Source organism: Oncorhynchus kisutch, linkage group LG16, assembly GCF_002021735.2.
Source record: "Oncorhynchus kisutch isolate 150728-3 linkage group LG16, Okis_V2, whole genome shotgun sequence".
NCBI classification, from domain to species: domain Eukaryota; kingdom Metazoa; phylum Chordata; class Actinopteri; order Salmoniformes; family Salmonidae; genus Oncorhynchus; species Oncorhynchus kisutch.
The window spans coordinates 8442947-8469291 of record NC_034189.2 but is presented as its reverse complement, the minus strand read 5'-3'; the positions used below and the strand labels follow the sequence as shown (position 1 = coordinate 8469291).

The window sequence follows — 26345 nt, the reverse complement described above, 5'->3', positions numbered from 1 at the left end:
TGTGGTCGTGGATGAATTGGGAACAGATGGAACGTGCACAAGAGTAATTATCGGCTGTGCATCGTAATTACCAGGATAAATTTGACCTGCAATTTGTAACCAAAGCTGCTGTCGCCTACTTGTAATGCGTAAAACCTTCATTATAACTTTGAAGTGACAGAAATAGCGAATTAATCTTTCATCTATACATTTTGAGAAATTTCACAGGAGGTTGGCGGCACCTTATTTGAGAAGGACGGGCTGGTGGTAATGGCTGGACCAGAATAACTAAGTAGGATGGTATCAAACAGATCATGCCATTCAATTCGCTCTGGTACGGCCACAGCAGCCTCCTGTGTTGGAGATGTTTAACCCCCCCCCCCCCAAAAAAAAGTGACATTTTATTTGGGACTTACTGAGTCTGCCTTTAAAATCAGATTTTAAACCTAACCTTAACCACACTACTAAATTATTCCTAACCTTAAATTAAGGGCACATTTTATTATATTTCCATGAATTGTTATGTTATAGCCCAATTTGACTTTATTGCTGTGGTAACTACTGACAACCATAGTAAAGGGAAACGATGACTACACGTAGACAGTAGACGAACTGCGGTACGTGTCTAAGGCTGCGGATCCGTAGGTAACCGTCACTTTCCGCCCCCTCCCCGTTCCGCAACCCGCCCCATTCCGCCCCCCCTGGAAAGATTTGGATCATGTTCTGTTTCTTTATCTCTACTTTGAACACACACATTTTTTTTGGTGGTCACCGTCCCTTCACATTTCTCATAACCAGGATTTATTCCATCCTTTTTATGCGAGTAAAGTACATGTCGGATAAACAAATGTAATGGCAGGCACAGGCCTGATGGAAACAAAACATTTGTTGGTAAACTTTCCAAATGTCGACAAAACTAAATGCGATAGACAAGGTTGGATCTTTTTTTGTCGGTAAATGAATTATGCCAGAAATAGCGGTGGAAACACTCTTATGCGCACATTTGTATTTAATAACCATCATATCAAGCGATGAGAGCCTATGTTTGGTCCTCCATTGCCCCAGTATCTGTGCGTTAGAGATGTTCACGATGAGCATGACGTGTCTCCTCTCTAAAGTCCAGGAAGCTCCGATTCAAACTCCCATTAGACAGTTATTTTGATTTTTTTATATACTTATTTATTTTTTTTACAACAAATCAATACACAGAGTACATGAGGGAACACAAGTATATGTAGATTATATACAATGGACAATTGAGCTAGGGGGGCCATTAGACAGTTCTGCAAGCGTTATTATGATGTCAAAATACGTTCGTTTACTCACCAAATATGGACTTCCGTTGAGCAATTATCTTTGTTTATGTATCTGCGAGCTGTCGGCTAGAGCGCATGCGCAAAGACCACTGTGGGCACACTCATGTTTCGTGACAAAACCAACCAGTAGAGTAGAAAATGCGATGGAAACCCATTTACTTGTATTTTTCATTCGTTACATGGGAATTTAACCACACGTTTATTTTTATGAGCACTACGTCATCACGCAGTTTTATTCATTTTTTAAATTCGTTAGTCATTTTGATGAAAACACCCCTGCTGGGAAAACGCGCATATTGTTTTTATGTAGATATTTTTGAATAATTGCATGACAATCCCTCGCCAATTGGATGGAAACCTAGGTCGTGTCGAATTGTAGATCAGAGGGTGTTAACAAACTGTAGCCTACCTGTGTTTTGTTTCAACCAAAGCATATATTTAGCCTTGTGGCGCAGGCTACACTATGCTATTATATTCGGTTCTGTTATGTCGAATACTGTGATCGTTATGCAATCTGGCAGACATTGATTCAGCTTTGATCGAACTTAAACGAGCACCATTCACCAGAGTAGCATGTTTTCTGCAAGTTGTAGAGAAGATCATACATGTGCAGAAGCTTCAGGGCCTTTAGTTGTTAGGAAGAGGGGTCCAGTAAAATTAGGATCCACATCTATTCCGTATCAAAATATAGGATCATCTGTAACAATAAATTATTTCTCAGAAGTAAACTGAATATAATGACTCGATACAATATTAAATCAATATCATGAATGAGCAGTATTTAGTGAAAATGGATGAGAAAAACATTTTCTGTAAAGTAAACATGTTTTAATATATCGAAAACCTCAAGTCAGACCATTCTCTCAGTACATTGAGACATTCTAAAATGCAAAACTTCATAAAAGATATCTGTCAGGAGTAAATTTATCCACAAAAACAAAGCTAATTGTATACACATTTTAAATGACCACGTTCACAAAATGTGCTGATATAATCATCAGGCCGAAGCAAAAGATTAGGGGAGGACCACCTCACTTGCAAATAGTAAACTCTGAACTGTTGGATTGTTACATCATCATTGAAATCAAATCAAACTTTATTTACATAGAAAGCTTTACAAAAGTCTGTTCAGCACACATGTATTTATCTGAATCCCACATCATGAATGATCCAGAGTTGCTTTGCTTTTGTTGTCCACATCCTGCCTTTTAATTCCCATCTTCCGACAGAAGATCTTTGTCCTAATTTTCATCCTGTTTTCCTCCTTTGTGGATGTTTTTCACATGCGTCAGCAGGTTAGACTTTTGAGTGAAGCTTTTCTCACAGTCTCCACAGCTAAATGGTTTCTCTCCTGTGTGAGTCAGTTTATGCTTCCTTAGGTTGCCCTTCAAATTGAAGCTTTTCCCACAGTCACCACAGCTAAATGGTTTCTCTCCTGTGTGAGTCCGTATATGATCTGTAAGGTTCCCCTTATGATAGAAGCTTTTCCCACAGACACCACAGCTAAATGTTTTCTGTTGTGTGTGAGTCAATATATGTTTCCCTAGGTCTCCCTTCTGATTGAAGCTTTTCCCACAGTCACCACAGCTAAATGGTTTCTCTCCTGTGTGAGTCAGTTTGTGCAAGTTCAGGTTTCCCTTCTGACTGAAGCTTTTCCCACAGTCACCACAGACAAATGGTTTCTCTCCTGTGTGAATACTCATGTGCCTGGACAGATCTCCTTTGTGTTTGATGGTCTTTCCACAAACTGGACAGATACAGGGTTGGACATGGGCCTTCAGTTTACAGGTGGAGTTGTAGTGTTTATTGCCGAAGCTGCATTCACTGAGTCTCTTCTTGGTGAGAGTCACATGTCTCTGCAGGTCAGCTTTCAGAGCAAACATTTCACCACAGTCACGGCAGTGGTGAGTTTTTCTAGGCGTGGTGCCAGTTTTGGAACAGTGTTCCCCCATTGGTGGGTTGGGATCCAATGGTGGACTACTATCAAGTCCTACTGGGTCATTGCTTACAGCTGAGTTGTGTCTGGAGGCATTGTTTTGATTATCTGGAGGGTCACAGGGAATGTTGAGACCCTTAATGTGGGTCACAGTGACAAAAGGTGTGAGATTCACTGGTTTAGAGTCTCTCTCTCTGTTCTCCACAGTCTGGGTTTGGTCCTCCTGATCACATTCACTTTTCACACAGGAAGGAGTGAATATGAACTTCATGATATCAGGCTCTAGACCTTGAAGCTGCTCTTCCTCCTGACTGGTCCTGACTTCCTCCTGTTCCTCTTTAATCTGTTTGGTCTCTAGGTCCTCCTGCCCCAGACTGGGGCTCCACTCCTGCTCACAGTGCTGCTGCTCAGGGGGAACCTCCTCTTCAGAGACAGAGAGCTGCAGGCAGTCTAGAGGGAAGGAGAGGAGGAGCAGAGGTTATTTATAACATAATGTGGAATCACTCATGAATTATAGATCTCTATGATCTATACAGCCTGAGTGCAGACAGCTAGCTAGGTATTTGCTTTCCTTCACACAAGCCATATAGGTGGTGGGTTAACATGCCTACTATTGAACACACTGTTGCTAATGAGAACAAAAGTTCCACCGACACAGTCTAACCCTTAACAATCTTTGAACATCTGAAAAATAGTGTATGTTTTAGAGGATCGAAAGACCATGATTGGCATAAGAACCTTTAGGTTAAGGTTAGCATCCAGTACAGCATGTCTGATCAGAACAGGGATGAGGCAGATGTCCGGGTTAAGGGGAGTTTAATGGGAAGAGATGTCCGGGTTAAGGGGAGTTTAATGGATGGGAACAGGGATGAGGCAGATGTCCGGGTTAAGGGGGGTTTAATGGGAAGAGATGTCCGGGTTAAGGGGAGTTTAATGGATGGGAACAGGGATGAGGCAGATGTCCGGGTTAGGGGGGTTTAATGGGAAGAGATGTCCGGGTTAAGGGGAGTTTAATGGATGGGAACAGGGATGAGGCTGTCCCCGTCCACAGTCCACCTGGTCGTGCTGCTGATCCAATTTCTGTTGTTTTGTCTGTGTCTATAAACCCTGATGTGTTACCTTGCCCCGCTACCTTTTCAACCCTCTCTCTTCCTCTCTACCGCACCTGCTGTCTCGACCTCTGAATGATCGGCTATGAAAAGCCAACTGACATTTACTCCTGTGGTGACCTGTTTCACCCTCTACAATCACTGTGCTTATTATTTGACCCTGCTGGTCATCTATTAATGTTTGAACATCTTGAAGAACAGCCAGATGGACTGGCCACCTCTCAGAGCCTGGTTCCTCTCTAGGTTTATAATCTCCACCCGGCACAGTCAGAAGAGGACTGGCCACCTCTCAGAGCCTGGTTCCTCTCTAGGTTTATAATCTCCACCCGGCACAGTCAGAAGAGGACTGGCCACCTCTCAGAGCCTGGTTCCTCTCTAGGTTTATAATCTCCACCCGGCACAGTCAGAAGAGGACTGGCCACCTCTCAGAGCCTGGTTCCTCTCTAGATTTCTGCCTTTCTAGGGAGTTTTTCCTAGCCACCGTGCTTCTACATCTACATTGCTTGCTGTTTTGTGGTTTTAGGCTGGGTTTCTGTATAAGCACTTTGTGACATCTTCTGATGTAGAAAGGGCTTTATAAATACATTTCATTGATTGATTTAATGGAAAGAGATGTCCACATTCAAACACACACATCTGACCACTCTTGGTTCAGATAACTGAGAATCCTATCCAGTGCGAAGTCATAATAAAACGTAGATTATAGTATTGCTATATTTTATGCCCCCGTTAAAAACACTGCACAGGTGAGGTACCTGCTATACAATACAACAGGCATTTGTCCAGCCACAATCCAATGAACCAAACAGGCTAATTGGTTCGTAGACATGCTAAACGACCAGTAAAAGAGTGTAGGTACATCTACATTACATAAACAGAATATACAAGAGCGATTTACACCAATTGCAATAGCCAACCAGCACCACAAAATGACTTATGCTAACAAGGCTAACATCGCTAGCTAACATGCTAAATACCCATTCATTCTTAATGCAAATGCTAACACTAGCGGACGTGTATGAGCTAGCGAACAAGCTCAACACAATTATTTACAACAGACGCTACTTGACAAATTCACAAGACAAAGATCTCTTAGAACTATAATTTAGCTGCACGCCCAATAAACCATCAGAACAGCAAGGTACACTACGTGACCAAACGTATGTGGACACCAGCTGAGTACACTACGTGACCAAACGTATGTGGACACCAGCTGAGTACACTACGTGACCAAACGTATGTGGACACATGCTGAGTACACTACATGACCAAAAGTATGTGGACACCAGCTGAGTACACTACGTGACCAAACGTATGTGGACACCAGCTGAGTACACTACATGACCAGACGTATGTGGACACATGCTGAGTACACTACATGACCAAATGTATGTGGACACCTGCTTGTCATTAATATGTAGTTGGTCCCCCCCTTTGCTTTCCCCCCTTTGGAAGGCTTTCCACTAGATGTTGGAACATCGATGGTGGGATTTGCCTCCACTCAGCCACAGGTGCATTAGTGAGGTTGGGCACTGATGTTGGGCGATTAGGCCTGGCTCTCGGTAGGCGTCCCAATTCATCCCAGTTGTTCAATGGGGTTGAGGTCAGGGCTCTGTGCAGGCCAGTGAAGTTCTTCCAAACTGAACTTGACAAACCATTTCTGTACGGACCTCACTTGTGCTCTAGGGAATTGTCTTGCAGAAGCACGAAACGGCCTGCCACAAACTGGAAGCACAGAATCATCTAGAACAGTGGTCACCAACCTTTGAGGCAAGATTATTTTCGCAGTCAAAAAGAAAGCTGAGATCTACCGCACAGATTTGTTTTTTTTACATTAACCTCACACAAACAGTTGTAGGAGTGAGGTCTGGGCACTAGGCCTAATAAATTATCACAGCATATTGGCTATATGATTGGCATGCCAATATTATTTATCTGACCATATTATATTTCAAAACTCGAGCTTTCAAAATTGATCAGTTGGTTTAGCGCTTGAGAGGCACCGTGGAGCATGAATTGAAATAATTAGTTTGTTTATTTTACTGGACTGACGGTACATGCATCTGATAGTAAACGAGGTCAAATCACGACATCAGTGATCTTCAGGTCAAAAAGTCGGAGCTCTGGAAAGATGCCCGAGTTTCCGACTTGGATGACCGTTCAAAACCATTTTTGTTTTGTAATAGTGTTGAATAAAAGCAGTGACAGTGCTGAATATAAACTTAAAATCACTCATAAAAAACAGCAACTCTTTGCTGTATTCGTTGACAGTCTCTCTGTGGTGATATTTTAAAAGATATTAAATCTGACGTAAGCTAGTAGCTTAAACTTGGCTGTGGCCAGGGTCATGGAAGCTCTGTAGCCACGGTGATTTAACCTATCCGATTGGGCAGCGCAGTAGGTGCACTTGATTTAGTCACAGATTTGCCGGTCCGCCAGGTAGGCGTAGTTTGTCTCATGGGAACACTTTGCTTACCCGGTGCACAGGACTTTTGAATCAAGTGCACCTACCGGCAACAGTGGTACAGTAGGACTTTTGAATCAAGTGCACCTACCGGCAACAGTGGTAGAGTAGGGCTGCTGAATCAAGTGCACCTACCGGCAACAGTGGTACAGTAGGGCTGCTGAATCAAGTGCACCTACCGGCAACAGTGGTACAGTAGGGCTGCTGAATCAAGTGCACCTACCGGCAACAGTGGTACAGTAGGGCTGCTGAATCAAGTGCACCTACCGGCAACAGTGGTACAGTAGGGCTGCTGAATCAAGTGCACCTACCGGCAACAGTGGTACAGTAGGGCTGCTGAATCAAGTGCACCTACCGGCAACAGTGGTACAGTAGGGCTGCTGAATCAAGTGCACCTACCGGCAACAGTGGTACAGTAGGGCTGCTGAATCAAGTGCACCTACCGGCAACAGTGGTACAGTAGGGCTGCTGAATCAAGTGCACCTACCGGCAACAGTGGTACAGTAGGGCTGCTGAATCAAGTGCACCTACCGGCAACAGTGGTACAGTAGGGCTGCTGAATCAAGTGCACCTACCGGCAACAGTGGTACAGTAGGGCTGCTGAATCAAGTGCACCTACCGGCAACAGTGGTACAGTAGGGCTGCTGAATCAAGTGCACCTACCGGCAACAGTGGTACAGTAGGGCTGCTGAATCAAGTGCACCTACCGGCAACAGTGGTACAGTAGGGCTGCTGAATCAAGTGCACCTACCGGCAACAGTGGTACAGTAGGGCTGCTGAATCAAGTGCACCTACCGGCAACAGTGGTACAGTAGGGCTGCTGAATCAAGTGCACCTACCGGCAACAGTGGTACAGTAGGGCTGCTGAATCAAGTGCACCTACCGGCAACAGTGGTACAGTAGGGCTGCTGAATCAAGTGCACCTACCGGCAACAGTGGTACAGTAGGGCTGCTGAATCAAGTGCACCTACCGGCAACAGTGGTACAGTAGGGCTGCTGAATCAAGTGCACCTACCGGCAACAGTGGTACAGTAGGGCTGCTGAATCAAGTGCACCTACCGGCAACAGTGGTACAGTAGGGCTGCTGAATCAAGTGCACCTACCGGCAACAGTGGTACAGTAGGGCTGCTGAATCAAGTGCACCTACCGGCAACAGTGGTACAGTAGGGCTGCTGAATCAAGTGCACCTACCGGCAACAGTGGTACAGTAGGGCTGCTGAATCAAGTGCACCTACCGGCAACAGTGGTACAGTAGGGCTGCTGAATCAAGTGCACCTACCGGCAACAGTGGTACAGTAGGGCTGCTGAATCAAGTGCACCTACCGGCAACAGTGGTACAGTAGGGCTGCTGAATCAAGTGCACCTACCGGCAACAGTGGTACAGTAGGGCTGTTGAATCAAGTGCACCTACCGGCAACAGTGGTACAGTAGGGCTGCTGAATCAAGTGCACCTACCGGCAACAGTGGTACAGTAGGGCTGCTGAATCAAGTGCACCTACCGGCAACAGTGGTACAGTAGGGCTGCTGAATCAAGTGCACCTACCGGCAACAGCTCAACACAATAAAAAATAAAAAAAGTAGCACAAGCCTTTATCGTTTGTGGGCTTTTCTACAGAAATATTTGATGATCGACTAGGACCGGTCTAGAATGTCATTCTATGCTGTAGCGTTAAGATTTCCCTTTACTGGAACTAAGGGGCCCGAACCATGAAAAACAGCCCCAGACCATTATTCTGCCTCCACCAAAATTTTACCGTTGGCATTATGCATTGGGGCAGGTAGTGTTCTCCAGAGAACGTGTTTCCACTTCTCCAGAGTCCAATGGCGGCGAGCTTTACTCCACTTCAGCCGAAGCTTTGCATCGCACATGGTGAGCTTAGGCTTGTGTGCGGCTGCTCGGCCATGGTAGTGAGTGTTACAACAGAGGACATAACATTTTTAAGCAAAACGCTCTTCAGCACTCGGTGGTCCCGCTCTGTGAGCTTGAGTGGCCTACCACTTTGCGGCTGAGACGTTGTTGCTCCTAGAGCTTTTCACTTCACAATAACAACACTGACAGTTGACCGGGGGTCAGCTTTAGCAGCGCAGAAATTTTTACAAACTGACTTGGAAAGTTCGCATCCTATGACGGTGCCACGTTGAAAGTCAATGAGCTCTTCAGTAAGGCCATTCTACTGCCAATGTTTGTCTATGGAGATTGCATGGGGGTGTGCTCAATTTTATACACCTGTCAGCAACAGGTGTGGCTGACATAGCCAAATCCACTACTTTGAAGGGGTGTCCACATACTGCTGAATACATACTGTATGTGACATCAGGAGGACAAGTAGCAAGAGGGAAAATGTAGTGCTCGTCAGGATAGGGAAACCACATAGAGAATGACAGAGGCCTCTAGTGGCCAAAAGGCAGTATTACCCTGGGCAGCGCCATTAAGGGCTTCCACCATTTTAATGTCGTCAAGTGGGAGGGACTTCCAACTTCATTGGCTGATCCCCCCTGATGACCCTGTTGGGAGTCTTAACCTGGACCAGAGACATTATGGGGCACAGGGGCATGCAGTATCCAGCTGTGACGTCATCCCTCAGAGCAGTCAACCCTCAGAGCAGTCAACCCTCAGAGCAGTCAACCCTCAGAGCAGTCAACCCTCAGAGCAGTCAACCCTCAGGGTCTCAATGCTGCCACCTACTGTATGTCATCTCTCAGGAAAAGTGGGTGTGTCGAAAGGAGTGGGCGTTTCGAAAGGAACCATATAAGGGGAAGTGGGCCTTTTGAAAGGAACCATATAAGGGGAAGTGGGTGTTTTGAAAGGAACCATATAAGGAGAAGTGGGTGTTTAGAAATGAATCACATCACCAATGTGGCACTGGAGTCAGAATGGAAACATAAGTGTGTGGAGCTGCTGTCCAAGCAAAGGGAAAGCACTGCCACGTTGGGGCTAAACCACTTCTACAAAATGTTGAAATGGTGACCACTGAAAGCCTAAACAGTTTATTAATTTACTAGAACTATTGCTAACTATCAGTAGATCTATGTACAAACCTATTCTACATAGTTGTATCTCTGGTGTCCTCCGCAGCAGTCTCCGTAGCCGATCATTCTCCTCCTGGTACTCTGCTACAGTTTTCTCAATCGCACCAAAAATCTCCACAGCAGCAGATGCCGTTAAACATTCATTTAACAACACACTCAACAACTGTAGTTTAGACGTTTTCAGTGGACTGAGAGTTGGGTGTTGAGCTAGTACGGCTTCTTGACATGGGTTCTCCAGATCACATTCACTTTTCACACAGGAAGTAGTGAAAATGGAGTCTTTGGTATCAAAGAACCCTTGAAGCTGCTCTTCCTCCTGACTGGTCCTGACTTCCTCCTGTTCCTCTTTAATCTGTTTGGTCTCTGGGTTCTTCTGTCCCAGACTGGGACTCCACTCCTGCTCACAGTGCTGCTGCTCAGGGGGAACCCCCTTTTCAGAAACAGAGACCTGCAGGGAGTCTGGAGGGAAGGAGAGGAGGGTCAGAGGTCACCTATACAGACATGCCTGAGTGCACAATGCCATTTCTAAAGGCTTTTGTTGACACCGACAAAAAACATTTTAATATATTTTTTAATGATCTGTTTATGATGTTCCAATACGAAAAACCAGATACAAACATTGACATTCAGTGTTGAATGGAAACACAAATGTAGACGACAAAACAAAACTTAACACAGATATTCAGAAAAAACGAAAATGTCCCTCTCATAGATCTAGGTGGTCCATATTACTGGTACCCTGTGTGTGTGTGTGTGTGTGTGTGTGTGTATATATACACTGGTACCCTGTGAATATATATAGTCATACTGGTACCCTGTATATACACTGCTCAAAAAAATAAAGGGAACACTTAAACAACACAATGTAACTCCAAGTCAATCACACTTCTGTGAAATCAAACTGTCCACTTAGGAAGCAACACTGATTGACAATAAATGTCACATGCTGTTGTGCAAATGGAATAGACAACAGGTGGAAAATATAGGCAATTAGCAAGACACCCCCAACAAAGGGGCGGCAGCGTAGCCTAGTGGTTAGAGCGTCGGACTAGTAACCGGAAGGTTGCGAGTTCAATCCCCCGAGCTGACAAGGTACAAATCTGTCGTTCTGCCCCTGAACAGGCAGTTAACCCACTGTTCCCAGGCCGTCATTGAAAATAAGAATTTGTTCTTAACTGACTTGCCTGGTTAAATAAAGGTAAAAAAAAAAAAAAAAAAAAAAAAGGAGTGGTTCTGCAGGTGGTGACCACAGACCACTTCTCAGTTCCTATGCTTCCTGGCTGATGTTTTGGTCACTTTTGAATGCTGGCGGTGCTTTCACTCTAGTGGTAGCATGAGATGGAGTCTACAACCCACACAAGTGGCTCAGGTAGTGCAGCTCATCCATGATGGCACATCAATGCGAGCTGTGGCAAGAAGGTTTGATGTGTCTGTCAGTGTCTAGAGCATGGAGGCGCTACCAGGAGACAGGCCAGTACATCAGGAGACGTGGAGGAGGCCGAAGGAGGGCAACAACCCAGCAGCAGGACTGCTACCTCTGCCTTTGTGCAAGGAGGAGCAGGAGGAGCACTGCCAGAGCCCTGCAAAATGACCTCCAGCAGGCCACAAATGTGCATGTGTCTGCTCAAACGGTCAGAAACAGACTCCATGAGGGTGGTATGAGGGCCCGACGTCCACAGGTGGGGGTTGTGCTTACAGCCCAACACCGTGCAGGACGTTTGGCATTTGCCAGAGAACACCAAGATTGGCAAATTCGCCACTGGCGCCTTGTGCTCTTCACAGATGAAATCAGGTTCACACTGAGCACGTGACAGACGTGACAGTCTAGAGACGCCGTGGAGAACGTTCTGCTGCCTGCAACATCCACCAGCATGACCGGTTTGGCGGTGGGTCAGTCATGGTTTGGGGTGGCATTTCTTTGGAGCACAGCCCTCCATGTGCTCACCAGAGGTAGCCGGACTGCCATTAGATCCTCAGACCCTTTGTGAGACCATATGCTGGTGCGGTTGGCCCTGGGTTCCTCCTAACGCAAGACAATTCTAGACCTCATGTGGCTGGAGTGTGTCAGCAGTTCCTGCAAGAGGAAGGCATTGATGCTATGGACTGGCCCGCCCGTTCCCCAGACCTGAATCCAATTGAGCACATCATGTCTAGCTCCATCCACCAACGCCACGTTGCACCACAGACTGTCCAGGAGTTGGCGGATGCTTTAGTCCAGGTCTGGGAGGAGATCTCTCAGGAGACCATCCGCCACCTCATCAGGAGCATGCCCAGGCGTTGTAGGGAGGTCATACAGGCACGTGGAGGCCACACACACGACTGAGCCTCATTTTGAGGACATTACATCAAAGTTGGATCAGCCTATAGTGTGGTTTTCCACTTTAATTTTGAGTGTGACTCCAAATCCAGACCTCCATGGGTTGATACATTTGATTTCCATTGATAATTTGTGTGTGATTTTGTTGTCAGCACATTCAACTATGTAAAGAAAAAAGTATTTAATAAGAATATTTCATTCATTCAGATCTAGGATGTGTTATTTTATTGTTCCCTTTATTTTTTTGAGCAGTGTATATATAGTCATACTGGTACCCTGTGTGTGTGTGTGTGTATATATATATATATATACATACACACACACACACACACACAGTGGGGCAAAAAAGTATTTCGTCAGCCACCAATTGTGTAAGTTCTCCCACTTAAAAAGATGAGAGAGGTCTGTAATTTTCATCATAGGTACACTTCAACTATGACAGACAAAATAAGAAAAAAAATCCAGAAAATCACACTGTAGGATTTTTTATGAATTTATTTGCAAATTATGGTGGAAAGTAAGTATTTGGTCACCTACAAACAAGCAAGATTTCTGGCTCTCACAGACCTGTAACTTCTTCTTTAAGCGGCTCCTCTGTCCTCCACTCGTTACCTGTATTAATGGCACCTGTTTGAACTTGTTATCAGTATAAATACCTGTCCACAACCTCAAAGTCACACTCCAAACTCCACTATGGCCAAGACCAAAGAGCTGTCAAAAGACACCAGAAACAAAATTGTAGACCTGCACCAGGCTGGGAAGACTGAATCTGCAATAGGTAAGCAGCTTGGTTTGAAGAAATCAACTGTGGGAGCAATTATTAGGAAATGGAAGACATACAAGACCACTGATAATCTCCCTCAATCTGGGGCTCCACGCAAGATCTCACCCCGTGGGGTCAAAATGATCACAAGAACGGTGAGCAAAATCCCAGAACCACACGGGTGGGCCTAGTGAATGACCTGCAGAGAGCTGGGACCAAAGTAACAAAGCCTACCATCAGTAACACACTACGCCACCAGGGACTCAAATCCTGCAGTGCCAGACGTGTCCCCCTGCTTAAGCCAGTACATGTCCAGGCCCGTCTGAAGTTTGCTAGAGAGCATTTGGATGATCCAGAAGAAGATTGGGAGAATGTCATATGGTCAGATGAAACCAAAATATAACTTTTTGGTAAAAACTCAACTCATCGTGTTTGGAGGACAAAGAATGCTCAGTTGCATCCAAAGAACACCATGCCTCCTGTGAAGCATGGGGGTGGAAACATCATGCTTAGGGGCTGTTTTTATGCAACGGGACCAGGACGACTGATCCATGTAAAGGAAAGAATGAATGGGGCCATGTATTGTGAGATTTTGAGTGAAAACCACCTTCCATCAGCAAGGGCATTGAAGATGAAATGTGGCTGGGTCTTTCATCATGACAATGATCCCAAACACAACGCCCGGGCAACGAAGGAGTGGCTTCATAAGAAGCATTTCAAGGTCCTAGCGTAGCCTAGCCAGTCTCCAGACCTCAACCCCATAGAAAATCTTTGGAGGGAGTTGAAAGTCTGTGTTGCCCAGCAAAAGCCCCAAAACGTCACTGCTCTAGAGGAGATCTGCATGGAGGAATGGGCCAAAATACCAGCAACAGTGTGTGAAAACCTTGTGATGACTTACAGAAAACGTTTGACCTCTGTCATTGTTATATAAACTTTGTTGGCAAATTATTGAGATAAACTTTTGTTCTTGACCAAATACTTATTTTCCACCATAATTTGCCTAAATAAATTCATAAAAAATCCTACAATGTGATTTTCTGGATTTCTTTCTTCTTCTCATTTTGTCTGTCATAGTTGAAGTGTAACCTATGATGAAAATTGTGCACAACTGGCTATAGGCTACACAAGCCTCCCCACAATAGACCATTCCTCTTCTCGTGAAATCCCAGGAGAAGCTGTAGGACATTTATTTAGTAAAAAAAATAAAAAATACTAAGCCTAAATAGCCTATTAGGGGAAAGCAGCAGGTTTGCTCTTGCTAATTGCTGAATGTAAAACAGGCCTACGGCACAGGGGAAAGGGGAAAGTTGGGGAAAGGGTGAAAGTTGGGGAAAGGGAGAAAGTTGGGGAAAGGGAGAAAGTTGGGGAAAGGGAGAAAGTTGGGGAAAGGGAGAAAGTTGGGGAAAGGGAGAAAGTTGGGGAAAGGGAGAAAGTTGGGGAAAGGGAGAAAGTTGGGGAAAGGGAGAAAGTTGGGGAAAGGGAGAAAGGGAGAAAGTTGGGGAAAGTTGAGGAGATAAAGTGCATTGTTGTGATCACTTTCGTTCGGTTCTATTAACATTGTTCCACTGATGCAATGCAAATAGTCGCACAGGACAGACAGAGATCACAGTGAAAAGGACCGAAAGCAATTCACAACCATTAGAAACACTGAAAGAAACTAGCAAACCACTTGAGCAAGGAGGCAATGACATACTTTAAAATATGCTCAGCCTAAACAGGGATTGTTGTTGAATTGCTACATTTAAAAGTATGAGTTACTATGTTATTTTTCATGAGGCCTACATGTACATTGAAGTATTATTTGCAGTTGTCACTATGACAATAAACACAAACATTATCTGTGTGTTTTATAGACCACATGAATGGTCTGGACCAGTATCTGTTTGTTAGAGACCTCATGACTGGTCTGGACCACTATCTGTTTGTTAGAGACCTCATGACTGGTCTGGACCACTATCTGTTTGTTAGAGACCTCATGAATGGTCTGGACCTGTATCTGTGTGTTTTATAGACCTCATGACTGGTCTGAACCACTATCTGTTTGTTAGAGACCTCATGACTGGTCTGAACCACTATCTGTGTGTTTTATATACCTCATGACTGGTCTGAACCACTATCTGTTTGTTAGAGACCTCATGAATGGTCTGGACCGGTATCTGTGTGTTTTATAGACCTCATGACTGGTCTGGACCACTATCTGTTTGTTAGAGACCTCATGACTGGTCTGGACCACTATCTGTTTGTTAGAGACCTCATGACTGGTCTGGACCATTATCTGTTTGTTAGAGACCTCATGACTGGTCTGGACCACTATCTGTTTGTTAGAGACCTCATGACTGGTCTGGACCACTATCTGTTTGTTAGAGACCTCATGACTGGTCTGGACCACTATCTGTTTGTTAGAGACCTCATGACTGGTCTGGACCACTATCTGTTTGTTAGAGACCTCATGACTGGTCTGGACCACTATCTTTTTGTTAGAGACCCCATGACTGGTCTGAACCTGTATCTGTGTGTTTTATAGACCTCATGAATGGTCTGAACCACTATCTGTTTGTTAGAGACCTCATGAATGGTCGTGTGTGTGAACTTAACTTGGATCCGCGTTAATTTGCAATGATATCCTTCGCCACCGTTTCCTTACAACATAATAAATATAGTTAGTTTCCTTCCAGCTAATTTCTTAGTTACACGATTGTATAACTAGTACAATTAGTTTGAGGGTGCATTATTTATTAACTTCGACGAGGACGAAAAATAGCATAGTTACTTAAAACGACGTTTCACGTTTTTTGCATGAACCTGAATCAAGAAAATTAATGGTGAAGTCTCTCCCAGACACGGTACACTATTCCTCCACACCACTATATACTCACCTCTTCTACATAGTTGTATCTCCGGTGTGATCCGCAGCAGTCTCCGTAGCCGATCATTCTCCTCCTGGTACTCCACTACCGTTTTCTCAACTGCACCGAAAATCTCCACAGCAGCCGCCGTTAAACGCTCATTCAAAAACACACGCAACATCTGTAGTTTAGACATTTTCAGTTGAGTAACTTATTCAGCTCAGTCAGTATGTCTTGACCCCACACAAGAAGTGTCGTCTTCAAATCTACTTCCGTGTTCTAGTCAAGGAATTTGAGAAAAATCCTTTGTTCTAGCGGGTAGCAAACTCGGAAACGCAAAACAGCGCCGCTAGTTGGATGGGGGTTCAAATTAGAACAATTTAATAGGATTTCTATAGTTTGCATTCATACAAAGTGACCTTATTAGGCAGGGGTGGTAAAAGTACCCAATTTTCATTCTCAAGTAAAAGTGAAAGTCAGCCAGTAAAATACTTTGAGTAAAAGTATACAATTATTTGGTTTTAAATATACTTAAGTATCAAAAGTAAATGTAATTGATAAAATATACTTAAGTGGCAAAGTAAAAGTATAAATATTTTCACATTTCTTATATTAAGCAAACCAGGCAGTATCATTTAAAACAAAACAGATAGCCAGGAGCACACTCCAACACTCTGGCATCATTTACAAATGAAGCATGTGTTTAGTGAGTTCACTAGATCAGAGGCAGTAGGGATGACCAGGTATGTTCTCTTGATAAGTGTGTTTAGTGAGTTCACTAGATCAGAGGCAGTAGGGATGTTCTCTTGATAAGTGTGTTTAGTGAGTTCACTAGATCAGAGGCAGTAGGGATGTTCAGGTATGTTCTCTTGATAAGTGTGTATAGTGAGTTCACTAGATCAGAGGCAGTAGGGACGTTCTCTTGATAAGTGTGTATAGTGAGTTCACTAGATCAGAGGCAGTAGGGATGTTCAGGGATGTTCTCTTGATAAGTGTGTGAATTGGACCATTTTCCTGTCCTGCTAAGCATTCAAAATGTAGCAAGTACTTTCGGTGTCAGGGAAAATATATTACGTTTTTAAAAAGTACATTATTTTCTTTAGGAATGTAGTAAAGTAAAAGTTGTCAAAAATATAAATAGTAAAGTACAGATACCCCCCAAAACGACTTAAGTAGTACTTTCAAGTATTTTCACTGAAGTACTTTACAACACTGTTATTTGGAGTCCACTGGAAATCATTATTTCCCAAAGGATTCAAATGATATCATGAATCGTGAAAATGGATGAGAAATAGCCTTGGACAGATGGAAGAAGCTATTTTTATGTATTTCGTTCTTCTAACCACTTTCCATCTCTGAACAACAGGGTTGGCACCCAAACCCTAGAGGCCATGTCATCTGATGCGACATTCCATCGCTCTCCTTTGTCAAACAGCCCTTTTGGACAAATTCATCTTGGTCCCTCCCCGTTTCGTTCCGTTTGCGCTGTTTGCTTCTGGTTGGTTCTTAAACGGTAAACGGTTTCCGTAATGAAAACACCCACATTTTTGCACACAGACAGACAACAGACGGATTGGCAGCCAGGAGGAGCCAATATATTTTTAACCGTTAAGACATGCATTTGTCAGCTAAATAACACGTGTATTCTGTGTCCCTAAACTCTTATTTATAATGAGTTTCGTTTGTAATGAGCGGGATATAGCTAGATATACTGTGTGTATTGTTGATGTGAGTATTGCTGTGGTCGTGGATGAATTGGGAACAGATGGAACGTGCACAAGAGTAATTATCGGCTGTGCATCGTAATTACCAGGATAAATTTGACCTGCAATTTGTAACCAAAGCTGCTGTCGCCTACTTGTAATGCGTAAAACCTTCATTATAACTTTGAAGTGACAGAAATAGCGAATTAATCTTTCATCTATACATTTTGAGAAATTTCACAGGAGGTTGGCGGCACCTTATTTGAGAAGGACGGGCTGGTGGTAATGGCTGGACCAGAATAACTAAGTAGGATGGTATCAAACAGATCATGCCATTCAATTCGCTCTGGTACGGCCACAGCAGCCTCCTGTGTTGGAGATGTTTAACCCCCCCCCCCAAAAAAAAGTGACATTTTATTTGGGACTTACTGAGTCTGCCTTTAAAATCAGATTTTAAACCTAACCTTAACCACACTACTAAATTATTCCTAACCTTAAATTAAGGGCACATTTTATTATATTTCCATGAATTGTTATGTTATAGCCCAATTTGACTTTATTGCTGTGGTAACTACTGACAACCATAGTAAAGGGAAACGATGACTACACGTAGACAGTAGACGAACTGCGGTACGTGTCTAAGGCTGCGGATCCGTAGGTAACCGTCACTTTCCGCCCCCTCCCCGTTCCGCAACCCGCCCCATTCCGCCCCCCCTGGAAAGATTTGGATCATGTTCTGTTTCTTTATCTCTACTTTGAACACACACATTTTTTTTGGTGGTCACCGTCCCTTCACATTTCTCATAACCAGGATTTATTCCATCCTTTTTATGCGAGTAAAGTACATGTCGGATAAACAAATGTAATGGCAGGCACAGGCCTGATGGAAACAAAACATTTGTTGGTAAACTTTCCAAATGTCGACAAAACTAAATGCGATAGACAAGGTTGGATCTTTTTTTGTCGGTAAATGAATTATGCCAGAAATAGCGGTGGAAACACTCTTATGCGCACATTTGTATTTAATAACCATCATATCAAGCGATGAGAGCCTATGTTTGGTCCTCCATTGCCCCAGTATCTGTGCGTTAGAGATGTTCACGATGAGCATGACGTGTCTCCTCTCTAAAGTCCAGGAAGCTCCGATTCAAACTCCCATTAGACAGTTATTTAAAAAAAATTATATACTTTTTTTTATTTTTTACAACAAATCAATACACAGAGTACATGAGGGAACACAAGTATATGTAGATTATACACAATGGACAATTGAGCTAGGGGGGCCATTAGACAGTTCTGCAAGCGTTATTATGATGTCAAAATACGTTCGTTTACTCACCAAATATGGACTTCCGTTGAGCAATTATCTTTGTTTATGTATCTGCGAGCTGTCGGCTAGAGCGCATGCGCAAAGACCACTGTGGGCACACTCATGTTTCGTGACAAAACCAACCAGTAGAGTAGAAAATGCGATGGAAACCCATTTACTTGTATTTTTCATTCGTTACATGGGAATTTAACCACACGTTTATTTTTATGAGCACTACGTCATCACGCAGTTTTATTCATTTTTTAAATTCGTTAGTCATTTTGATGAAAACACCCCTGCTGGGAAAACGCGCATATTGTTTTTATGTAGATATTTTTGAATAATTGCATGACAATCCCTCGCCAATTGGATGGAAACCTAGGTCGTGTCGAATTGTAGATCAGAGGGTGTTAACAAACTGTAGCCTACCTGTGTTTTGTTTCAACCAAAGCATATATTTAGCCTTGTGGCGCAGGCTACACTATGCTATTATATTCGGTTCTGTTATGTCGAATACTGTGATCGTTATGCAATCTGGCAGACATTGATTCAGCTTTGATCGAACTTAAACGAGCACCATTCACCAGAGTAGCATGTTTTCTGCAAGTTGTAGAGAAGATCATACATGTGCAGAAGCTTCAGGGCCTTTAGTTGTTAGGAAGAGGGGTCCAGTAAAATTAGGATCCACATCTATTCCGTATCAAAATATAGGATCATCTGTAACAATAAATTATTTCTCAGAAGTAAACTGAATATAATTACTCGATACAATATTAAATCAATATCATGAATGAGCAGTATTTAGTGAAAATGGATGAGAAAAACATTTTCTGTAAAGTAAACATGTTTTAATATATCGAAAACCTCAAGTCAGACCATTCTCTCAGTACATTTAGAAAAGATATCTGTCAGGAGTAAATTTATCCACAAAAACAAAGATAATTGTATACACATTTTAAATGACCACATGTTCACAAAATGTGCTGATATAATCATCAGGCCGAAGCAAAAGATTAGGGGAGGACCACCTCACTTGCAAATAGTAAACTCTGAACTGTTGGATTGTTACATCATCATTGAAATCAAATCAAACTTTATTTACATAGAAAGCTTTACAAAAGTCTGTTCACCACACATGTATTTATCTGAATCCCACATCATGAATGATCCAGAGTTGCTTTGCTTTTGTTGTCCACATCCTGCCTTTTAATTCCCATCTTCCGACAGAAGATCTTTGTCCTAATTTTCATCCTGTTTTCCTCCTTTGTGGATGTTTTTCACATGCGTCAGCAGGTTAGACTTTTGAGTGAAGCTTTTCTCACAGTCTCCACAGCTAAATGGTTTCTCTCCTGTGTGAGTCAGTTTATGCTTCCTTAGGTTGCCCTTCAAATTGAAGCTTTTCCCACAGTCACCACAGCTAAATGGTTTCTCTCCTGTGTGAGTCCGTATATGATCTGTAAGGTTCCCCTTCTGATAGAAGCTTTTCCCACAGATACCACAGCTAAATGGTTTCTGTTGTGTGTGAGTCAATATATGTTTCCTTAGGTCTCCCTTCTGATAGAAGCTTTTCCCACAGTCAACACAGCTAAATGGTTTCTCTCCTGTGTGAGTCAGTTTGTGCAAGTTCAGGTTTCCCTTCTGACTGAAGCTTTTCCCACAGTCACCACAGACAAATGGTTTCTCTCCTGTGTGAATACTCATGTGCCTGGACAGATCTCCTTTGTATTTGAAGGTCTTTCCACAAACAGGGCAGGTGCAGGGTTTACCACCGTGACAGAGCCTGACATGGGCCTTCAGTTTACAGGTGGAGTTGTAGTGTTTATTGCCGAAGCTGCATTCACTGAGTCTCTTCTTGGTGAGAGTCATATGTCTCTGCAGGTCAGCTTTCAGAGCAAATGTTTCACCACAGTCACGAAAGTGGCTAGTTTTTCTAGGCGTGGTGCTGGGTTTGGAACAGTGTTCCCCCATTGGTGAGTTGGGATCCAATGGTGGACTGGGATCCAATGGTGGACTGGGATCCAATGGTGGACTGGGATCCAATGGTGGGCTGGGATCCAATGGTGGACTGGGATCCAATGGTGGACTGGGATCCAATGGTGGGCTGCTGTCAAGTCCTACTGTGTAGCTGCTTACAGCTGAACTGTGTCTGTAGGCATTGTTTTGATTATCTGGAGGGTCACAGGGAATGTTGAGACCCTTAATGTGGGTCACAGTGCCAAAAGGTTTGAGATCCACTGGTTTAGAGTCTCTCTCTCTGTTCTCCACAGTCTGGGTTTGGGGAAGAGTCAAGGACTGAAGTGGGTCCTCCTGATCACATTCACTTTTCACACAGGAAGGAGTAAATTGGAACTCTATGATATTAGGCTCCACCCCTTGAAGCTGCTCTTCCTCCTGACTGGTCCTGACTTCCTCCTGTTCCTCTTTAATCTGTTTGGTCTCTGGGTCCTCCTGCCCCAGACTGGGGCTCCATTCCTGCTCACAGTGCTGCTGCTCAGGGGGAACCTCCTCTTCAGAGACAGAGAGCTGCAGGGATTCTGGAGGGAAGGAGACGAGGGTAGAGGTTATCTTTATTTTTTTTATTTTTTTATTTCACCTTTATTTAACCAGGTAGGCTAGTTGAGAACACCTTTATTTAACCAGGTAGGCTAGTTGAGAACACCTTTATTTAACCAGGTAGGCTAGTTGAGAACACCTTTATTTAACCAGGTAGGCTAGTTGAGAACAAGTTCTCATTTGCAACTGCGACCTGGCCAAGATAAAGCATAGCAGTGTGAGCATACAACAAAGAGTTACACATGGAGTAAACAATTAACAAGTCAATAACACAGTAGAAAACAAAGGGGGGGTCTATATACAATGTGTGCAAAAGGCATGAGGAGGTAGGCAAATAATTACAATTTTGCAGATTAACACTGGAGTGATAAATGATCAGATGGTCATGTACAGGTAGAGATATTGGTGTGCAGAAGAGCAGAAAAGTAAATAAATAAAAACAGTATGGGGATGAGGTAGGTGAAAAGGGTGGGCTATTTACCAATAGACTATGTACAGCTGCAGCGATCGGTTAGCTGCTCAGATAGCTGATGTTTGAAGTTGGTGAGGGAGATAAAAGTCTCCAACTTCAGCGATTTTTGCAATTCGTTCCAGTCACAGGCAGCAGAGTACTGGAACGAAAGGCGGCCAAATGAGGTGTTGGCTTTAGGGATGATCAGTGAGATACACCTGCTGGAGCGCGTGCTACGGATGGGTGTTGCCATCGTGACCAGTGAGCTGAGATAAGGCGGAGCTTTACCTAGCATAGACTTGTAGATGACCTGGAGCCAGTGGGTCTGGCGACGAATATGTAGCGAGGGCCAGCCGACTAGAGCATACAAGTCGCAGTGGTGGGTGGTATAAGGTGCTTTAGTGACAAAACGGATGGCACTGTGATAGACTGCATCCAGTTTGCTGAGTAGAGTGTTGGAAGCCATTTTGTAGATGACATCGCCGAAGTCGAGGATCGGTAGGATAGTCAGTTTTACTAGGGTAAGCTTGGCGGCGTGAGTGAAGGAGGCTTTGTTGCGGAATAGAAAGCCGACTCTTGATTTGATTTTCGATTGGAGATGTTTGATATGAGTCTGGAAGGAGAGTTTGCAGTCTAGCCAGACACCTAGGTACTTATAGACGTCCACATATTCTAGGTCGGAACCATCCAGGGTGGTGATGCTAGTCGGGCATGCAGGTGCAGGCAGCGACCGGTTGAAAAGCATGCATTTGGTTTTACTAGCGTTTAAGAGCAGTTGGAGGCCACGGAAGGAGTGTTGTATGGCATTGAAGCTTGTTTGGAGGTTAGATAGCACAGTGTCCAAAGACGGGCCGAAAGTATATAGAATGGTGTCGTCTGCGTAGAGGTGGATCAGGGAATCGCCCGCAGCAAGAGCAACATCATTGATATACACAGAGAAAAGAGTCGGCCCGAGAATTGAACCCTGTGGCACCCCCATAGAGACTGCCAGAGGACCGGACAGCATGCCCTCCGATTTGACACACTGAACTCTGTCTGCAAAGTAATTGGTGAACCAGGCAAGGCAGTCATCCGAAAAACCGAGGCTACTGAGTCTGCCGATAAGAATATGGTGATTGACAGAGTCGAAAGCCTTGGCAAGGTCGATGAAGACGGCTGCACAGTACTGTCTTTTATCGATGGCGGTTATGATATCGTTTAGTACCTTGAGTGTGGCTGAGGTGCACCCATGACCGGCTCGGAAACCAGATTGCACAGCGGAGAAGGTACGGTGGGATTCGAGATGGTCAGTGACCTGTTTGTTGACTTGGCTTTCGAAGACCTTAGATAGGCAGGGCAGGATGGATATAGGTCTGTAACAGTTTGGGTCCAGGGTGTCTCCCCCTTTGAAGAGGGGGATGACTGCGGCAGCTTTCCAATCCTTGGGGATCTCAGACGAGATGAAAGAGAGGTTGAACAGGCTGGTAATAGGGGTTGCGACAATGGTGGCAGATAGTTTCAGAAATAGAGGGTCCAGATTGTCAAGCCCAGCTGATTTGTACGGGTCCAGGTTTTGCAGCTCTTTCAGAACATCTGCTATCTGGATTTGGGTAAAGGAGAACCTGGAGAGGCTTGGGCGAGGAGCTGCGGGGGGGGCGGAGCTGTTGGCCGAGGTTGAAGTAGCCAGGCGGAAGGCATGGCCAGCCGTTGAGAAATGCTTATTGAAGTTTTCGATAATCATGGATTTATCAGTGGTGACCGTGTTACCTAGCCTCAGTGCAGTGGGCAGCTGGGAGGAGGTGCTCTTGTTCTCCATGGACTTCACAGTGTCCCAGAACTTTTTGGAGTTGGAGCTACAGGATGCAAACTTCTGCCTGAAGAAGCTGGCCTTAGCTTTCCTGACTGACTGCGTGTATTGGTTCCGGACTTCCCTGAACAGTTGCATATCACGGGGACTATTCGATGCTATTGCAGTCCGCCACAGGATGTTTTTGTGCTGGTCGAGGGCAGTCAGGTCTGGAGTGAACCAAGGGCTGTATCTGTTCTTAGTTCTGCATTTTTTGAACGGAGCATGCTTATCTAAAATGGTGAGGAAGTTACTTTTAAAGAATGACCAGGCATCCTCAACTGACGGGATGAGGTCAATGTCCTTCCAGGATACCCGGGCCAGGTCGATTAGAAAGGCCTGCTCACAGAAGTGTTTTAGGGAGCGTTTGACAGTGATGAGGGGTGGTCGTTTGACTGCGGCTCCGTAGCGGATACAGGCAATGAGGCAGTGATCGCTGAGATCCTGGTTGAAGACAGCGGAGGTGTATTTGGAGGGCCAGTTGGTCAGGATGACGTCTATGAGGGTGCCCTTGTTTACAGAGTTAGGGTTGTACCTGGTGGGTTCCTTGATGATTTGTGTGAGATTGAGGGCATCTAGCTTAGATTGTAGGACTGGCGGGGTGTTAAGCATATCCCAGTTTAGGTCACCTAACAGAACAAACTCTGAAGCTAGATGGGGGGCGATCAATTCACAAATGGTGTCCAGGGCACAGCTGGGAGCTGAGGGGGGTCGGTAGCAGGCGGCAACCGTGAGAGACTTATTTCTGGAGAGAGTAATTTTCAAAATTAGTAGTTCGAACTGTTTGGGTATGGACCTGGAAAGTATGACATTACTTTGCAGGCTATCTCTGCAGTAAACTGCAACTCCTCCCCCTTTGGCAGTTCTATCTTGACGGAAGATCTGCCAGAGAATTACATTTATATTTGGAATCACTCATGAATTATAGATCTCTATGATTTTAAAATATTAAATGGCTTTATTGGCATGTATGTCAACACAGCCTTTAAACACAACCCTTAAACACAGACTTTAAACACAGCCCTTAAACACAGCCGGTAAACACAGCCCTTAAACACAGCCCTTTAAACACAGCCCTTAAACACAGCCGGTAAACACAGCCCTTAAACACAGCCTTTAAACACAGCCCTTAAACACAGCCCTTAAACACAGCCCTTTAAACACAGCCCTTAAACACAGCCTTTAAACACAGCCCTTAAACACAGCCTTTAAACACAGCCGGTAAACACAGCCCTTTAAACACAGCCCTTTAAACACAGCCCTTAAACACAGCCTTTAAACACAGCCCTTTAAACACAGCCCTTAAACACAGCCCTTAAACACAGCCCTTAAACACAGCCTTTAAACACAGCCCTTAAACACAGCCCTTTAAACACAGCCCTTAAACACAGCCCTTTAAACACTGCCCTTAAACACAGCCCTTTAAACACAGCCCTTAAACACAGCCCTTAAACACAGCCCTTAAACACAGTCTTTAAACACAGTCCTTAAACACAGTCTTTAAACACAGTCCTTAAACACAGCCCTTAAACACAGCCCTTAAACACAGTCTTTAAACATGTCTGAGTGAAGTTATCTGGGTATTTTCTCTCATTCACTTGGGTATTCAATCCTATTATGGAACACACCACGGCCAACATGTACAAAAGTCACGCAGACACCATCTAATCTTTAATAATCCTTGCGTGCACAATGGTTTTGTGAACCTTAGAAACTATACTTTCATATCACCCCAAAATAATTCTATAAACACAAAATACTATGCAGTATTTTAAAACACAGATTAACACAGAGGTGTTTTGCATTTCACATTTGCCTGAACTATGACACTTCCTGAGCTAATGGAAACAGGGGTGGGGGCAAAAACAACATATCGTACCAAACATCATTTGTGACAGGCAGACGTCACAGAGGACGTAATGGTGACGTGTGACGCTCCTGTCCAAGCAACGGAAAGCATTGGCACGTCGGGACTATTTTTTTTATATCACCGAAGGTGTAACCACTTTAATAATTTAGTATAACTATATCTAACTATCAGTATATCTAAATACGAACCTATTCTACATAGTTGTATCTCCGGTGTCCTCCGCAGCAGTCTCCGTAGCCGATCATTCTCCTCCTGGTACTCCACTACCGTTTTCTCAACTGCCCCGAATATCTCTACAACAGCCGCCATTAAACGCTCATTTAAAAACACACACAACGACTGTAGTTTAGACATTTTCAGTGGATTCAGTATTTGGTTATTTAGATAGTATGGTTTCTTGACATGGGTCCTCCTGATCACATTCACTTTTCACACAGCAAGGAGTGAATATGGAGTCTTTGGTATCAAAGAGCCCCCGACACGTCCTAAATTCAGTGGTCTATATTTTACTCCACAAAAAAAGAATGTTCCAAATCAAAACAAACTCATTCCCAATCCTACTTCCGTGTTCAAGTCAATTAATCTTACAAAACTCATTGGTTCTAGTGGCGACGAACCCAGAAACCCAGAACAGCGTCACCAGCTGGATGGGGGTGTGTGTTTACTGCTGTGCAAGTTAGTTCACTGACCCGTAAAGGAAGGAAATAGTGACGACATGTGAACAAAGCAGTGGTTATCATGAGTATGACATGATCTGGGAGAATCAATACGACTGTATCAATAACATCAGGGACACCATTCTCCCGTCACCGTGCCAGACATTCCAAAATAAACGAACAAATAATCCAGTTTATAACGCTTTTTTTTTTTAAAT

General features: G+C 44.1%; 2 protein-coding genes across 2 annotated transcripts; both read right to left on the bottom strand.

Annotated features, from left to right (window-relative positions):
• Window positions 1-2108: 2108 nt before the first annotated feature.
• On the bottom strand, window positions 2109-16050 carry LOC116353932 (zinc finger protein 684-like). The gene is made up of 3 exons (XM_031791716.1): window positions 15791-16050; window positions 9844-10293; window positions 2109-3681 (listed from the first exon to the last, which is right to left on the bottom strand). The coding sequence occupies exons 1-3, from the start codon at window positions 15954-15956 to the stop codon at window positions 2537-2539; spliced, it is 1761 nt and encodes a 586-aa protein (XP_031647576.1). The 5' UTR covers window positions 15957-16050; the 3' UTR covers window positions 2109-2536.
• Window positions 16051-19582: 3532 nt separating this feature from the next.
• LOC116353933 (zinc finger protein 358-like) lies at window positions 19583-26140 on the bottom strand. The gene is made up of 2 exons (XM_031791717.1): window positions 25660-26140; window positions 19583-21306 (listed from the first exon to the last, which is right to left on the bottom strand). The coding sequence occupies exons 1-2, from the start codon at window positions 25823-25825 to the stop codon at window positions 20012-20014; spliced, it is 1461 nt and encodes a 486-aa protein (XP_031647577.1). The 5' UTR covers window positions 25826-26140; the 3' UTR covers window positions 19583-20011.
• Window positions 26141-26345: the final 205 nt, after the last annotated feature.